The 17,828-nt window shown below is 51.0% G+C and overlaps 1 protein-coding gene across 2 annotated transcripts in view; it reads right to left on the bottom strand.

The window, feature by feature from the left end:
- CLMN (calmin) overlaps positions 1–17,828 on the bottom strand; it is a gene marked incomplete at its 5' end in the record, with an annotated part of 109,810 nt that overhangs the window by 20,571 nt on the left and 71,411 nt on the right. For both annotated transcript variants that reach the window (XM_082648793.1, XM_082648794.1), the window contains 3 exons: positions 4,635–4,718; positions 7,403–7,498; positions 10,953–11,014. In XM_082648793.1, the coding sequence (XP_082504919.1) occupies positions 4,635–4,718; positions 7,403–7,498; positions 10,953–11,014 (242 nt within the window). The remainder of the gene's footprint in view (positions 1–4,634; positions 4,719–7,402; positions 7,499–10,952; positions 11,015–17,828) is intronic.

Below are 17,828 nucleotides of genomic sequence, written 5' to 3'. Positions count from 1 at the left end.
AGGTTCAGCGGCCATGGCTCACGGGCCCAGCCGCTCCGCGGCATGTGGGATCCTCCTGGACTGGGGCACAAACCCATGTCCCCTGCATCGGCAGATGGACTCTCAACCACTGCGCCACCAGGGAAGCCCCACAATCTGCATTTTAACCAGAGCTCCAGGTGATTCTGCTATACGCTTGGGTTTGAGGACCCCTGCCCTGAGTCATCATTCTACTCTGCAAACAAAACCTGAGTATGTAGATCAGGGGTCTGCAAACTTCTGTGAAGAGCCAGAGAGCAAATATTGAAGACTGCAGGCCACAACCGTCTGTGTCACATTTTCCGCCTCTTCATTCTTTACCACCCTTTGCAAATGTAAACTCCATTCTTCAGAGGGAGGAGAGGAGAAATCAAGTAAATCGAGGTAAACTTTTCCTTTTATTTTTTTGGCTGCGTTAGGTCTTTGTTGCTGCACGCAGGCTTTCTCTAGTTGCAGCAAGCGGGGCTACCCTTCGTTGCCACACACAGGCTTCTCTTGTTGCGGAGCGTGGGCTTTAGGCACACGGGCTTCAGTAGTTGCGAAGCAAGGGCTCAGTAGTTGTGGCTCGCGGGCTCTAGAGCAGAGGCTCAGTATTCACGGCGGACGGGCTTAGTTGCTCCATGGCACGTGGGATCTTCCTGGACCAGGGCTCGAACCCACGTCCCCTGCATTGGCAGGAGAATTCTTAACCACTGCGCTACCAGGGAAGTCCCAAGGTAAACTTTCAAATCCAAATTTGATTCATAAAATTCTGCTTGGGAGACTCGGGAAAGAAAACACAAAGAGAGCGTCTCACACAAATACTTCTTTCTCTCTTTCCTTTGGGGCTTTAAAAAAAGATGGGTCTCTGTCCCTACCAGTTCCTCAGGGGTTTCTGACCACACCCATCAGTAGGGCCTGGGCTTTCCTAATCACAGGTGAGAATCCTGAGTCCCTGGCTCAGGTGTGTTTTGCAGGTTGATGCCCAGAGAATAATCCAGGGAGCACAAGCTCATCACTGGCAGGTTAGAGGCTGAAGGAAGTGGTCAATATTGTGAACAACAGAGCAAATGGAATTCAGGCCCAATAGTCCGTCCATATTCATCACTGCCACATGTCCCATGGGATGAGTCACCTGCGGTCTGTGGCTGTCGCGTACCCTGGACCTCTGCTCCGGCAGCTCCCTCCGCTTCTGTGGCTCACTGATCACATCCCAGCACGGGGGAGTCACATCAAAGCACTTAGTCAATCCTGGCCTTCACCATCCCCTGGAGGAAGCCCAGCATGGCCTCTGAGCTGAGGTTCATGGAAAGTGTCCCAAAGTGAGAAATCACGGAGCTGCCTTGTAGGGATGTGGGGAATAAGATGGCGCACCCTCTTGGGACAGGGAGGGAAGGGGGGCAGGGAGTAGACGTCACCTTTGGAGAATAAAGCACTCTCCCGGCCACAGGGACTGGGAGCCTGGCTGAGGAAGGCGGGGATTAAGGATATGCCCGAAGACCTTGCCGCGGGTGCCCAGCCACTGCTTGGTTCTCCCTGGCAAACAGACGATGTCGCAGCCGGACATCAGTCAGAAGCTTCAGGGACAATGTCCTCCTCCCCCTCTTCCCGCTAACTTGGTTGTTTTCGCCACACTGACAATAAGTGGACCAACTGGCTTCTGGGAATATCCTCCTCCCCCTCTGGCTGGCACATCCATCGTGGGGCAGTGATAATGGTCATCACGGTAATGCCCTCCCCGGGGAGAGCTGACTTCTGCCCAGTGGTTCTCATGGGTTAGTCATATTATACCATTGCACAGATGAGCAAGTTGAGGCTCAGAGAGGTTGAATGACCTGCCGGAGGTCACAGAGCTGGTCCTGTGGGGCAGCGGGTCTCTGACACAGGAGTGAACACCATGCTCTGAGCCTCACAGTTTCAGGGGAGAGAGGGAGGGACAGAGGCTGGCCACACTAACAGCACCTGAATCCTGGGGCAAATGGGACCTGACTGCTGCCCCTCCAGCACCCGCTTGGCATTGATCACCCAGTTCTGGGCACTTTTTTGGCTCAGGAGAGCCACTGGGCCCGTCCTCCCTCGAGCTGGGACAGTGGGACAGGAAGGGGCCAACAAGGGCCCAGATTCTGGCAATGGGAAAGAGACTGCAACCAAAATGCCTGTTTCCACCTGCCTCACCCACTGGTGCTCTCCTCCCCATGGGGCCATTCACCTGCTGGCCACGGGAGCCAACGGGGCAAAGAGCTGACATAACACAACCACATTTGGCGTATTTCCAGATTTTTAAATAAAAAATAAAGGAGAAGGGAGCTTTACTGTTCTTTCTTTTGTACCATAAGGCAGCTACTGCAGTTGGGGAAACATTTAAGGACGGATTACAGAAGGCCAGGCCTGCCACCCCTGAGCATGGGCTAGTCCTACCTGCAACGCCCCCCAGCAGGCTCCCAGGCTGTTTGTTTTTTCGCTGCTGCAGGATCACTGCTCCTCCCTGGGCCCCTGCAGTGACGAGCAGCCTGCTGTCCGCGTGAGGCCTCCTCTGCGAGGCTCTAAGCTCCTTGAAGCGGAGGTGTGCTCCTAATGCAGCTTTATGTCCCCAAGGCTGAGCACAGCCCTGGGCCCACAGAAGACACTTTGTAAACGCAGGGGGAGAGTTCTGCCTACAGTACAGACCCATCAACACGTGGCAGCTGGCAGAGCAGGAAATTACTTAGGGGTTCACAAGCTGGAAGGAAGAACAGTGAGTATCCCGGGCAGTGGTCCCAAGGCCCCACGTTATCATAGAAACAACGCTCTTCGGAATTCAGGTGTGGACACTGCCCAGGAGGGCCACGCCTAACGCTCCCTTCCAGGAGCAGACAGTGGAGCTATGGAGCTGGGGAGAGGTAGCAAGAGCCACAGCTAACGAACGCAGACCTCACCCTGTGCCCTGTGCCCGCACTTGGCTAAACCGCACCTGGATGGGCACAATCCATCCTCAACAACTCTCTGAAGTAGGTTTGCCTCTCATCACCTCTGTGTAACAGATGTGGAAATGGAGGCTCAAGGCGTCTACATCATTTCCCAGGAGTGGAAGCCGTGGCAGCGGTGCCCTGAACGTGGCGTCAGCACCGAGGCGGATGGTGAAACTGACTCTGCAGAGAGGCCAGCATTTTCACGAAACGGGACATGCTTTTTTAAAAGCAGCTTTATTGAGAGATACAATTCGCATCCCATCCAATTCACCCATTTAAAATATACAATTCCATGCTTTTTGGCATCACCATAATTTTAGAGCATTTTCATCACCTCAAAAAGAAATCCTATACCCTTTAACTGTCACTTGTCTAATCCCCCAACCTCTCTCAGCCCTGAGCAACCACCCATCTCTTTTCTGACTCGAGAGATTTCCCTGCTGGACGTTTCATAGGAATCGATTCATAGAAGAAGGGGTCCTTTTTGTCCGGCATCTTTCATAATGTTTTCAAGGTTCAACCACACTGTAGCGTGCATCAGCACTTCATTCTTTTTCATGGCAGAATAATATTCCGTTGCACGGATAGACCACATTTTGTTCATCCCTTTGTCCACGGATGGGCATCTGGGTTGCTCCCACCTTTTGGCTATTATGAATGATGCTGCCATGACCAGAGCTGTGCTTTTTGGCCGTCACCACCTGAACTCCCTCCTAGGTCTAGGGCTTTCCCCACAGTATGGGAGGCAGAGTACACCTCCCTCTTCAAAAGCCAAAGGTGCTTTTCCCTGCCCCTGGCAGCCAGGACATGGGTGGGGATCCAGGCTTATCAGCCCAGGCCTTAGAATCTGAATGAGTGACACCGAGAGTTCCTTCCAGGGGCTGTGCTGGAGGCAGGGGGACAGTGCAGTAAAAACCCCTCAGCTTGCCCGACACATCAGCATGTACAGTAGACCATCATCACAGAAGTGCAATTTGTTTGGGGTTCCCGGTGGTAAACAACAGGATCTGATCTGGGCTGATTTAAGCAGAAAAGGAATGTGTTGAAAGGATGCCAAGGGGTCACAGAATGACTTGGAAGACTGGGGAATCAGGGCTGGGATGAAACCCAGGGCTGCTGAGTGCCGGCACCACCGCACGGCCCCTCCCCCTCCCAATGCAGGGACCCACGTGGTCATTAATTGGTGAAACTTAACGAAAGGGGAACTTTGCAAATTTCATCCCTCTAGGGCCATTCCTTCCCAGTTTTGAAGGACGCGAAGCAGAGTTCAAAACACAGAAAAGGCTAATTTAAGTCGAGAAAGTTATATCAAAGGGGACAGAGTTATGTAATTTTCCCCAGGCTCATTTGGCCCCCTTTTCCTCCCTGCTTCTCCCATATTCTGAGTTCTAAGAAAAAGTTTTTACACGCTGCCATGCTCTTATCCCCCAAAATGAAAACGAAAATGTCAACTAAATTCTGAACATCTGAGAGCCTGACGGAGATGGAGGGGCGGGCAGGGAGTCAGGGACTGTATCTCCGGCTGATGGATTAGCTGCGGGAGTTCTGTTACATTTCAACTTAGTTTCATTCGACCATCTCAGCAGGGTCCCCTTTGCCCGCATCTCTTGTGACCAGCATTAAACTTCAAATTATGTCCTTTTGGTCACAGGGAAGTCTGTGTTAACAAGATGTGTTTCAGATACTTACATTGCTATCTTCCAAAAACTTAAGCGCTTTCGCTATGTTGTTCAACCGAAAAATACGATGGGATGAGGACTTGTATTCGTGCAGCTGTAACACAAACCAGAACAGAACAAGCAGTTACGCCAAGACAGGCACTCAGTCCCCAGCGGTGCCGTCGGATGTGCTTGTCTTTTTCTTTACCTTTTTCACATTAGTCTCAAGAGAAGGTTGGGGCTCATAGCAGAGCCCACACGGACCACATCCAAACCCGGGCATGGGGCCCCAGGATGCACAACAGTACCCTCAGGGGCCCCCGACGGTCACCTTATTTATGGTTCTTGGGACCAAACTCACTCGAGTTGAAGGAGGGGAATCCAGGGGTTAAACAAGGGACAGATTTGTCAAGTGTTTCTCTCTGACCCAGCTCCTGGCTTTTGATACTCCTCCCTCCTCCAGAGACTGTCGGTGACATGTTCTCACTGCACTGATGCTTTTCGTCAGGGCAGAAAGCGTCAGCCGGGAGTGTCACCCACAGCTGCTAAATCATCCGGTAAGCCCTCCCTGGCGGCCGCAGATGTTTCTGTTTTCTGGCCAAGAGCTTTGTGGACATTTATCCCAGGTCAGAGAGAGAGACAGACAGACGGAGACAGAAACACAGAGAGACAGAGAAAAGAGAGACAGAGAAAGAGACAGACACAGAGAGACACAGAGAAGCATAGAGAGACTGAGAGAGAGAGGAGAGAGAGAGAGAGAGAGAGAAAGGAGAGAGAGAGGAGAGAAAGGGGGGGGAGAGAGAGAGAGAGAGAGAGAGAAAGGTGTTTGCAGAAGCAAAAACTCTGACAATGCTCGTCGCACCCACCAGGAGCAGCAGCAAAGGAAACTCATCCTGAAACTGAAGTCCGTCCCCACTCCTCCAGGTGGGCGCTTTACACTATAAGGAAGCCAGTGGGTATCACTTCCACATGGTGTGAACTTCCAGGCAAGCTAATGGGTGAGGTCTTGGATGTTCTTGGCTGGGCTCCAGGATCAAAGACTCCCAACAGAGGCCCCGCAAGGACATGGTCGCTCCTAACCAGTGCCCTGGCAGCAAAGTGGGAGCCTGGGCTGCTGGGAACACAGAACGAGGGGCTAGAATGCGCTTTTTCAGGAAGCCTGTTAGAGACTGTGCTGGCAGCCCATTGTGAGATGTGCAAAGAAACCAAATACAGTAAGTCCCCTGCACACGAACCTTCAAGTTGTGAACTTTCAAAGATGCGAATGTGCGTTTGCATGTCCAATCACGTACGTTAGTTCACGTGTCTGGCGTACATTGCCACGTGCGTGCATCCTCTACGAGTGGTTGTGCTTTTGTGTCCTTCACTGTACAGTACTGTATAGAGTACAGTAGTGCAGTATCTTTATTTCAAGCCCAGGATGTCCGGAAGCAAGCCCCAAAGCAGTGGTATATAGCCAATTGTGTTAGATGGGTACCGAGGCTAACTCTGTGGGACTTATGAACAAACTGGACTTACACACACGCTCTCGGAATTGAACTCATTCATATGTAGGGGACTTACTGTACTCCCTTTACTGCAGTGGCTTTACCCTTCATTAGAATTCACAGCATCACTTTGCACGGCCCCCTTGCGGCGGGGTGGGGAGGCTATTGGGAAAGCAAAGGCAAGGAAGGGGTGTGATAAGACTCCAGCCACATTAGAGCTGAGAACAGAAGTAGGAGCTCTTGACTTTAAAGCTACAGTTAAGAACAAATCCAGACGGGCTTCCCTGGTGGCGCAGTGGTTAAGAATCTGCCTGCCAATGCAGGGGACATGGTTCAGGTCCTGGTCCGGGAAGATGCCACATGTCGCGGAGCAACTGAGCCCGTGCTCCGCAGCAAGAGAAGCCACCGCAACGAAAAGCCCGCGCACCATGCAGCAACGAAGACCCAATGCAGCCAAAAATAAAATAAATAAATTTATTTTTTAAAAAAAAGGAACAAATCCAGAGAGGTCCACACGGGCTGAGCTATACCCCATCGCGGCACTTTTGTATCAGCCACGCTGGGTCACTTGAGCCAAGTCAAACACTGGACTCTAGAGCCGGTTTCTCAAAATTGACACCACTGGTATTCTGACCAGATCACTGTGCCCCCTCAAGGAACCTCTGGCAGTGCCTGGGGGTACTACTGGCATCCAGTGGATAGAGACCCAAGGATGCTTGCTGTTACACATCCTGCAATGCCCAGGTCAGTGACAAAGAACTACCCCAGCCAAGATGCCAACAGTGTGGAATTGGGGAGAGAGGACCGACCAATATATAGCAGATACAGGCAACATGGAGAGCTCTGGTGAAGATCCAAAGTGGAAGGAACCCCAAGATCAGCTGGTTCAATTCAATTTTGGTCATACTCACAAGAAGGCTCTAGAATTCTGTGTATCTAGTTGGTGGATTATAGATTTTGGCTGATAAGATGCCTTTCTTCTCCATCTTCCTGATTCTTAGCTCTCATTCTAGGTAATTTCATGGCTGGCCAGCTAAACTGTCATGATTCAGTCATGATCCTTAGCTTTGGACTCACAGAAAACATGGGGTATTTATTATTTACTTGCTAAAGTATATTTGCTTAGTTACACATGACTGTATCAGTCTTAGTCACCGAGAAAAGAATGTCACCCTCCCAGGTTTCCCGTCATAGGATTTATGGATGGCCAGGTATATATGTACATACACATAGACCTATACAGAAAAGAACCCTTTGGCAATGTTTTCCTTTGCATTTTTACTTCTTCCTAACCCTTCTGGAGCATACGTACCAGATTTCGCCCAGACAGGACTTCTAACAAAGCCATTAGGATTTTGCCATCTTGTATATCAACGAATAAATCTTTAACTTCTAGAGGTGGGTTGCACTGTGGAAGAGGGGGAAAGAAAGCAGCCGATTAGTGATCTGTGTAAGCCACAAAACAATTTCAGAACTGCAGCTTTCACTGGAGAAAAAACTTCCGGACACCCAGATGTGCCTACAGGCAGCAGGGCCCATCCAAGGAGACAGCGATCCCCTCTCCCTGGAAGTGGCCCGTGGGCAGTGGGTGCGCTGGGGAGCTGTGGAGGAGGCTCTGGGTGGAAACAGTCAGAAGCCCCCTGCTTTCCTCTCTGACCTGGGGAGGTCTGAGGGACCTGTGTTGTGTCCACCAAGAGTTTGGCTGGGTGTGGCCTGGGGTCCGCGGGGCCGGCTGGAGCTTGTTGGGCAGATGTCCCAGCACAGCGATTTCCAAACTGTGCTTCCCAGAACAGAGCCTCAGCAGAGCACTTCACAGAGCCCTGTGGGGGCGGTGGGGGGGAGGTCCCAGAGGAGGCTTATTCACGGCACTCCCTTCGATAGCTCTTACTGGCCTTTATTTAGGGTTCCAGGAAGACTTTGCTTAAAGAAAGGTTTCTGTTGACTAAACAGGCTTGATAAAAACTCCTTTAATGCAGGATGGTTAGGATTTATTGAATCTTGGGGGACAGGGTCCAGGAACCTGCATTTTTCATTAACCCCTCAGCATAAATTCTATTTACTTTCTGGTATTGGGGCATTTGGAAGCATTAGAACACTTACTGCTCTTGGGGATGACGAAGGGGGGTGTTCCCACAGGAGACCGGATTAATTGGGGGACAGGAATGGCGGCTGTCACCCGTCAGAGAGCCAGGGAAATCTTGGAGCTGTGGCCCAGGCACCCTTTTCTCCGGGAAGGCCTCCTCTCCAGGAAGGCCTCCTCCCCGTGAAAGCCTTGGAGGGCCCATGTTTTCTTTTTTTATTCGGGAGGTGGCATTTCCTTACCTCTTATACGAGCCCCCTGACCCCCAGTTAGTCAAAATACCGGGCAATTCCACCCACAGGTGCACAGAAAAGAGCTTTGCTTCAAGGGCAACAGCGACTTTGAACCCAAAGGCAAATTATTTTCTTTGCCAACTCCCCACTGCTCTGCAGGAACGTTCCACATGGAGCATGACGGTATCAGGTTACCAAGACTCTTATGGAAATGTTATTCCTGTTAACGCGGGGCAGAAACGCAAGACCTGAACAAAACAGCCCCTGATAGATGAACTCACAAAATTTCCCGTTAGCAGCCCCGACCGTGGCCAAACCTTGCTTTTGAGCTGAACCTGGAGAATAATTTCCATTGACAGTGTCTGTAAGAGCCTCGGCCCAGCAGCAAGCGAGCGGGGCCTTGGCCGGCATCCATCTGCAAGATGGCAGGAGGAGAAATTGAACCCACTCCAGTGAAAACACTCCTCGGGGCCCCAGATGATCCATGGGCTTCATGAGATTGGTATGGGCGAGTAAACAGCACCGCCAGGGGTTTCTTCGTGATCTAACTCCTTGGGTAAATTAAGGAATTTTTCCAGAAGCCAGAGACCCCGTAAATATTTCTGACAGCCTTCAAATTGCAGTTAAGCCCACTTCCCCAAGGAGTTCCTGGGTTTCCCTTACATGAAAAGTTGTTCTTGAAAGTCTCAAGGTTGGAAGCATGGCTGTGAATTTTGCCCTGTTTATTACGAATCAGTTTTAGGTGCTATCTGATTTATCCGTAGAGTGGGTGCTACCCACCTGCCCGGAAAAAGGAAGCAGAAGCATGGCCACGGAGAAAATTCTGGATGCGATCAATGCTAACAGAGGTTCGTGTGGGGGTGGGGGTGGGGGGTGAGTGACTGCGAGGGTATTTGCTCTATTACCCTCTGTACTTTTCTGTATTTATTTTTCAAAGAAAGAAAGAAAGAAATACACTAAACTCCGTCTGCCAGGAGGAATTTCCAGCTACCCTGATACACATCAGGCATTAATTTAGGAGTTCAGTGAACTCAGATTTGGGGAACGGTTTTCCTTTTTTCCCAAAAATAACACTTCACTGTGTGAGCAGTGCCGCAAATGCACCAATAGTCAAAACAACCGGCAAGTGATTTATCGCGCTTCGTCCACGGTATAGAGAGACTTTGCCCCGAAGAGTTCAGGAGCCTCCTGGGTGGAGCGGAACCCGTTCTACAGGTGCGGAAAAGAAGTGTGGGTGGTCAAGCGTCTGCTCGGGAAATATTATAGGCCTAAAGTTTACGCTACGTGAATTAAAATTTTGGTCAAGAGCTCCACTTCCTAAAAAAACCACATTTATTTTCTCTGCTTTCTAATCATTTCAGTGATTTCCTCTAAGAACCTTTCTTTGGGGTTAACTCTAAGGGCAGTTAATATTACTCTTGTGCCTTTTAAGAGGAGAGGAGAGAAGAAAATATAGGTATTAAACTCAATGAAGTAGAATACTTGAATACCACCAGCTTTGAAAGACATGAGACTACTGGCTGGGTCTATGTGGAGAACCAGATAGTGGAATTTAAGAAGATGTGAGTGAGTAAAACGAATCCTGATAAACCAGCTTTCTTATGATAAGAAAAATAATCTCTCCTCCCCCAGCCCCGGGCAATTGAGAATGTTCTCTGTCGGGGGTGGGGGGTGGGGGTGGGGCTAACCTAGTGGTGAGGAGGGTTCGGATTTCTCCTCCTCCGAGCTGTTTATTTATCCATTTCACATGCCGCCCCTTCTCTGCTGCTCATCCTTGTGTCTGGTTCAGCTGCTTTTGTTTTAGGGTTTCTGTGCCCGAGAAGCCGGCAGACAAAATGCGCTTCGATGTTGCTTGGCCAGAGTATATTAGCAAAAAAAGAAAAAGGGGAGAAGAGGGGCCACGAAGTGCTATGTGCAGGAGAAGCCACAGGAAGAGCTTTCTTCTCGGTCGTGGGATTGCAGAGAAGCGATTCAATGTCTCCAGGCTTCTGTTTCCTCATTCGTAACAGGATGGGGTGCAGGGTAAGGAGGGCTGTCTTGAGGATTAAAGGAGATGTGTGCTCGATGCACCCAAACAAGCAGATAATATTGTTGACCAACAGCAGCATTACGTGAAGAACCAGGGGATCTGGCTTGGTTAAAAAGTGCGAGCAGTTTTTGCTTGAATCAACGCAAATGGGTCTTCACGAGAGCCTCCCTGACCACCCCAGACTAGAGGTCGAGATCCCCTCAGCCCCCTGTTTGGGTTGTTCAACAGTGAATGTTTCCTAACTTTTGCTCAGCGATTCCTATGTAAAGATGGACCCTCTCCTTCCCCAGCTAGACGGATAACCCCAGGAGGTCAGAACCCCATGTCTTACTGACCTTCATGTTCCCAGCACTGAGCCTGACGCTTGGCAATGAGAATGCACTCAAGAGATGTTTAAATGAATGAATGAAAAACAACAACAGAACAGAAACACAGAGCACCCTCACCCCCGCTCTGCTGAACCGTGCGCTCCGTTATGGAGGAATCCGTCACTTAACAACAAGCCGAGTGCCCTGCTTACCTTCTCCAGGTGGAGATTTATCCATCGAGTAAAAGTCCGCTTCTGCACATTCTCCCTCTCAACTGAAAACAAAGAAGTGCCATTAGCTGGGTGCAAAGAAATACATGCAAAATCCCACCCTCCTCCTCCCAAGGGGAGAGTCTATGGAATCTCTGTAGGATGGGGAGCCCCGGAGGTCCCACATAGGGATGGAGACCTTCCCAGAAGGAGGCTGGCAAGGGCCTGGGGAGCACCTAGAATCCATCTTCTCCAGCCCAACCCTGAGCATCTTAAATAGATTAAAGACCCACAAATTCAGACACACAGAACAAAATCTTATGCACAAGCTAACGTGAGCATTTGGACATTTGACTCTCCAGCACAAGAAGCACTGGTGGGAAGATACAAATTTAAAGCACGAGGTGATGGTGTCACACACCTGCCTGGCGGTAGTGTGGGTCAGAGGAGCTACGATGGAGGAAAGGAGGGGAGGTCAGTGATTAGGAATTGGGAGGGGGCTCGGGAATGTGTGGCGGAAAGAATTTGACAGTCCTGGCTTGGACTCTTAGCCTGGTCACCTCCCAGCTTTGTGTCCTTGGGCCAGTCACCTATCCCCATATCTGATCTTCCCCATGAAGATACATGGGTGACAGCCCACTTCCAGGTTGCCGTAAGACTGACCTGCGATCCTGCAGGTCAGGCTCAGCAGGGTTCCTGGCACAGTAGCTGCTCATTTTTTTTTTCTTTGTAGCAATTGTTTTTAGAGCCAGGGAATACTTTGTGCGCCCCGGGAGGGGAGAGTTCTGCAGAGCCCCAGTGAGCAGGGAAGACGCCAACCAGACACAGACCCCTTCTCCCACAGGACATAACTTCCCAAACAGGTTTCTTAGGAGGAAAGATCTTTCCTTTTCAAGAGTTATTGCCGTCTATCTACCCAGCACTAATTGTGTCCTGGACACTTTGTCTCCAATAATCTCTAATCCTGACAATACCACCTGTGAAGTAGAAACTAGTATTTCATAGATGAACAAAACGGGGCTCAGAGAGGTACCCTGACTTGCCCCGGACATCAGTTGGAGAGAGACAGAGCTGAGCATCTGTCTGTCTGCCCCTCATCAGCCAGCTCCCTGGAAATGGAAGGCTTGGGTTTGAATTCCATCTCTTCCAAAAATTACGACAAAGGCATCTGCAGTAGTAATGCTAATGATTTAAAAAATATTTACCGAACACCCGCTATGTGGGCAGGTAACACATCTAAGCACTTCACATGCATTCACTGATTTAATCCTTCCTACAACCCTCGCAGGGAGGGACCTTCAAGATGGGAAAACTGGGGCACTTGCCCAGCGACACGCAATTAGTAAGGGTATTGTTCCTATGTTACAGATGAGGAAACTGAGGATCAAAGAGCTAATAAGCCACAAAATCAGGACTTGGAACTAGAGTCTGTGCTTTGCCCATTCGCTCCTGGGCTCTGTGGCATCAGCTGGCTTGGCGCCTGGGGACCCGGAGGGAGTTTCCGTGATAGGCGGTGGTGCCAGTGCCTGGGTCTGGGCGCCCCGAGGACCATAGTAGCAGCCCCTGCAGCTCAAGACGCTACGCCTCTCAGGAAGCTTCCTGGAAATGTCGGAGCCAGAGGACTCCTAAATTACTAAGTTCTGGATTTCAACATATTGGAAGAACATATCACATATGCCTAAAACCATTTCATATTTCTTTAGCAATAAGAAAATGAGAGGCAATTTATCTCTTGGCCGAGAAAAAAAAGCTATGGTTTTCTCTAGCGACTGTGGTTCTTTTTTTCCTCCCAGCCTCATTATTAGGTAGATAGTGGTGCCCATAGATCACATTTTAATATTGTGCCTTTCAATCTTTTTAATTGAAGAGCCAGCAGACAGTAATTACGCACATAACTGCTTCTCTCTCATTTTCCTCTTTTTCCGTCAGGGAAGGTCACTGGCTAGTAGGCATTAGGATGAAAGAGCTCATTCTAGTGAACTGTTTCTCGTGGGAGGCGGGAGGAGGGAGGAAGGAAAAGAAGCTGATGGAAGCGAGGCCAGCAGGGGGGCATGTGCTGAGGGCCGTGAGTTACAGAGTTCCAGGACTTCCCAGAAGATGGGAGAGACCTTTCTGCCTCTGCAGCTTTTTCCACAGTGTGGGTCTTCCCATAGTTTAGTGTCTGTCCCGCCGTTGATGGACATGGGCTATTCCTGGTTTTTTACTGTATGCAGCAGTGCAGCAGCCAGCACCCTGGCACAGGCAACCTGGCATGTGAGTCTCTGTGCACAAACGTGTGACTATAGTTCTTACGCCTGACGACTAAAAGCGGAACTGCTGGGTCTTAGCAGTGGGCACATTTGAAAATTTAATAGCGACTTCCAGACAGCCCTCCCAAAAGGCTGCCCCATTTTATATCTTCACCCCCACCTGTCTTTAAACAAGTTTATGGGGATTGTAAAGTATTTACACACACATTCAAACACTCAGGCTGGTTTCTCCATATGGCTTCAGAGAGAGCAAAGTCTGTCTCCTGAAACAAAAGTGCATTCAGTGAAAGCCTAAGAGAACCAGGCGTAGGCTGTTAGTTTAACTGTGCAGAAGGGTGCAAATGAGGAAGCGGGTGTAAATGAGGAGGTGGGTGTAAATGAGAAAGTAGGTGTCTGTTAGTCTACATATGCCTCATCTATCTGCCCACAGAGCCACCTATCTGTCCATCCACTCACCCATCCACCCACCCATTAGTCCTTCCATCCATCCATCCATCCATCCATCCACCCATTAGTCCATCCATCCATCCACCCACTCATTAGTCCATCCATCCATCCATCCATCCATTCATCCGGCCTCCCAGCTGATACTTAATGATTACTACTTGCTGGGAACTATGCCCAACCCTGTGGGCAAAATCAGAAATGAAGAATTAAGCATGCATGGAATCTTGCACTCCAAGAATTCACAGCCAAGTAGGAGAGAGAAAACACGGATGCCGCAAGGCACATAAACAAGGAGAAATGAATTAGAAATTTCAAGAGCTGATGGGATGGGAGGAGGTGATTTCAGACTCCACGGGGGACTCCTCTGGGGGCCCTGAGATGATCCCCCCCATAGAATTGGAACACGGAGGGATCCTGAAATGCAAAGACAGCATTTTAGCCCTGGCCTGATCCACAGCCAGCCTCTGGGTGGCTTCACTTCCATTCCAGCCAAGGCCAGTGGGTGAATCCGGGCACAAATCAGCTTCAAGAGCACAGTGGAGCCATAGGAGGGCAAGGCGATGACCGAAGACACCAGGGGACTGTGAGACTAGGTCACAAATTGCAGATGAGTCCCAAACAGAAATAGGGTACGGAGACCATATTTTCTGTCCCTGAAACTAGGACACGCCGCTCAATACACAGGAGAGAGAATGTGAGAATTTAGCCTGCCCCAGAAGGCCCACCTGGGAGCCACACACCATTAGACCACGAGCTGACCTTGGTGAAAGTCAGAACTTTCAAAATACCTTTGCCTCAGTCTCCCCTCTGCAGGATGGGGATAACCGTGCCTCCCTCACAGGAATGCTGTGAAGATCAAAAGGGATCCGCCAGAAAGGCATTCCCAACAGCTGTTCCGGAAGGGCCACCTTTCCCCCAGCCCCCTGGCACACCGCATGCCCTTGGGGTATTTTATCTGGTGTCTCCACACAAAGGTTGGTTGCCCTTTCCGGGCCTTCTGCATTTCCAAATACCCACCCCCATCCCACAGGCCTTTTCGACTTCCGGCCCAGCCAAGACTCTATAAACTTTATATAGTCTCCATAAACCCAACGGCCCCTTTTGTCCACGGCACCTATCACGTTGTAAAGGTGCAGGAAACCATTTCTCAGGAAGGGTCTGGCCTTCGTGAGGAGTGTTTGTGGGGCCTGGTGTGGGTTTACTGGGCAACAGCGGAGTAATAACAGCGCTGCAAAATCACCATCCCGGCTCTGCCTGGCCGGCCAGGGTGCTCGAGCACCAGGTCGGGTGGAGGCGGGGAGGGGCTGCCAGGCCCGGGACGCCAGGGACGCACAGAAGGGGCGGCCCAGCCTTCTGGCTCAACTCCACCCTCCCAAATTCCAAGGCATGACTTTGGCCCCGGCTTTGCCTAGAACAGGCAATTTGAAAACAGGAGGTGTGACATTCCTTCCTTCTCAATGGCAGGCTGAGGGGTTGGAAGCCACAGAAAAAGGGATACTAGCTCTGGGAGTTACAATACTCATTTAGGGGCTTCCCTGGTGGCGCAGTGGTTGAGAGTCCGCCTGCCGATGCAGGGGACACGGGTTCGTGCCCCGGTCCCGGAAGATCCCACATGCCGCGGAGCGGCTGGTCCCGTGAGCCATGGCCGCTGAGCCTGCGCGTCCGGAGCCTGTGCTCCGCAACGGGAGAGGCCACAACAGTGAGAGGCCCGCGTACCGCAAAAAAAAAAAAAAAAAGACTCATTTACATCTGTGGCTGTCTTTCCGTAGGTCCACATTTCCCTCAAACCTACTTCCTATATAATATTTCCTCTATAATAGTCTGCTCTTCCCCGCCCACGGGAAAGCCTTGAAGGCTTTATCTGTTGATGAAAATAATATGCTGATCATAAAAAATTAAAATATAGAAAAGCACAGAGAGGGGTTCCCTGGCGGGCCAGTGGTTATGACTTGGCACTTTCACCGCTGTGACCCAGGTTTGATCACTGGCTGGGAAACTAAGATCCCACAAGCTGCACGGAGCGGGGAAAGAAAGAAAGGAAGAAAGAAAAGCATAGAGAAATATATCTCAAATCTCGTGAAATCATTACACCCAGAGATCACCAGTATTGCCATTTTAATGACCATCCTCCTAGAACTACACACGCACACGCACACACACACACATGCACACACACGCGCACACACACGCACGCACACACACGCATGCACACACACAGGCTCAGAGTTAATGCACATGGGTGCGCTCATGTACATAACTGCAACGTGATCACCTAAAGACTCAGTATTCGTCAAAGCATTGCCCACGGATCCCTAATATCAAGAGCTTCTGGGCTTCCGGGGTGACCGTTAAAATGCTAATTCCTCGACCCCAGCCAAGACCTACTGGGTCACACTCTCTGGGGCTGGGGCCTGGGAATCTGAATTGAACCAGCTCGGGGGTTATGACAGTACACAGTTGAAGAACCTGGGTCTTCCTGGGAAGAGACAAGTGGCACGGTTCCTTGGTCATCTTCGGGCAGAGTAGAGATGGCAATGGGACGTCACCTGGTGCAGGAGAAAGGGCCGGCGTTCTGGAGCCAGGCCCACAGTGCCACCCCTCATCCTGAGATGGAGACACGGATAGGGCTCCCGGGTTGGCTACAGTATTGCTTATTGGCGCTGGCAACAAAAATTCCTTTCCTGCTTTGTCAAAAATGCTCTTCCTGATAATGCTTTAAGTCACTAAATTCAGGCAGCTGCTCTGATACTCCCGAGAGATGAATCAGAGCTCGCCTTGGAGGACCGCAGAGCAGAATCCCGCAGGGGAGGCTTATCCTTCGACGTCCATCCAGCTGCGGCAGCTGGGACACCTGTTTCCAGCCGCAGGGGCACTGCCCGGGCAGGAGGGAGGCAGCTGGGGCAAGCTGTGGCCTCACCTCCAGGAGCTCAAAGCCCTCGCCCAGAGCCGGGCACAACGCATGTGCTGAACAAACGCAGCTGTAGCTGTTATCGCTAACCTCTGACAAGCTGCTGAACTTTTCTGAAGTTGAGTTTCTTTTCTGTGTAATAGAGACAATGCCTTCCCCTACCAAATGAGACGATGATGCGTGTGTGTGTGGGGGGGGGGGGACACACAGAGGACCTCAGTAAACAGACTTGTTTCTTCTCACAATTATAGCATTCCAGGGACCCATACGTGGGCCCTACTGACAGCTTTCTGTAGGATGGGGCGTGGCTACCCTGGTGACAGCTTGGTGGGCCCTCCCTGTCCCCAGTGGAATGGTCACCGAAGTCCCCCGCTCAGCCCTCTCTATCCAGGAGGCAGGGTGGCAGGAGGCCCCGTACTTTTCAAGCTTTACTCCTGTTTTGTGTGAGGGCAGGACCCTGGCACGCGTAGGCTCCTGCGCCCCAGGCCTTGTTCGCCAGAAGCCCAGGTCTGTACAGAGGGCCATCTCGGCTCCAGGGGAAGCCACAGCCCCCGATGATGACAGTCTCAAGGGGTTCCTCCGATAGCATCCTGGTCCAGAAACCTCTTGCCCCACCTTATACGAGCGACGTCCTGAGACACTCACATACACTTTCCCGTTCTGGGTCTGAGCTGACCTCCTCCACTAGCTGGGAAAGCCACTATCCTTCTTGCCAAATATCCTTCTTTTTCTCCATGGCTCAGACCCCCACTCATTCTAAGTGTCCCCCTTGGCTCGCTTCAGCTGTGCCAGCTCTTTCCATCAACCAGGGATCTTTAACCCAGGATCAAGGGCACCCGCCGCCCCACGGACAGCACACAAACTAGCCCTCGGGGGTGCCCCTGCATGCCTGCCCCCGCCCAGCCCTTGGCACTGCTGGACCCCCAGGCGCCCGCGGCCGCCCCCAAAGAGGCCGGGTCCCCCGCCTCGTCGTTTCACTCCTTTCCCCATCTTTCAACACCTCCCAGAAACACAACCTCATTACATGGCCCCACGCTGGTTCATTTGAGAAATAAAACTCAGAAACAAATTAAACGGCGATTTCTTTTGCAGCAGGAGGGGAGCCAGGCTTCAGGAATACCAGGCCGGCAGCCTTCGGTTCTGACTCCCGGGGGCTACTTCCCATCATCGGCTCTGGAGGTATTAAAAGCCAAGGCCTCTGAGTGATTTTGCATTTAATTTCCTTTGTTTTTTCCTCCCCCAATGTTTGCTCTGACCCAAGTCCCTTTTATTGAG

This window comes from Grampus griseus (genome assembly GCF_964374135.1).
Source record: "Grampus griseus genome assembly, chromosome: 2".
Lineage (NCBI taxonomy): Eukaryota > Metazoa > Chordata > Mammalia > Artiodactyla > Delphinidae > Grampus > Grampus griseus.
The sequence above is the reverse complement of the archived record's forward strand: the minus strand, read 5'-3'. Positions and strand labels throughout refer to the sequence as shown.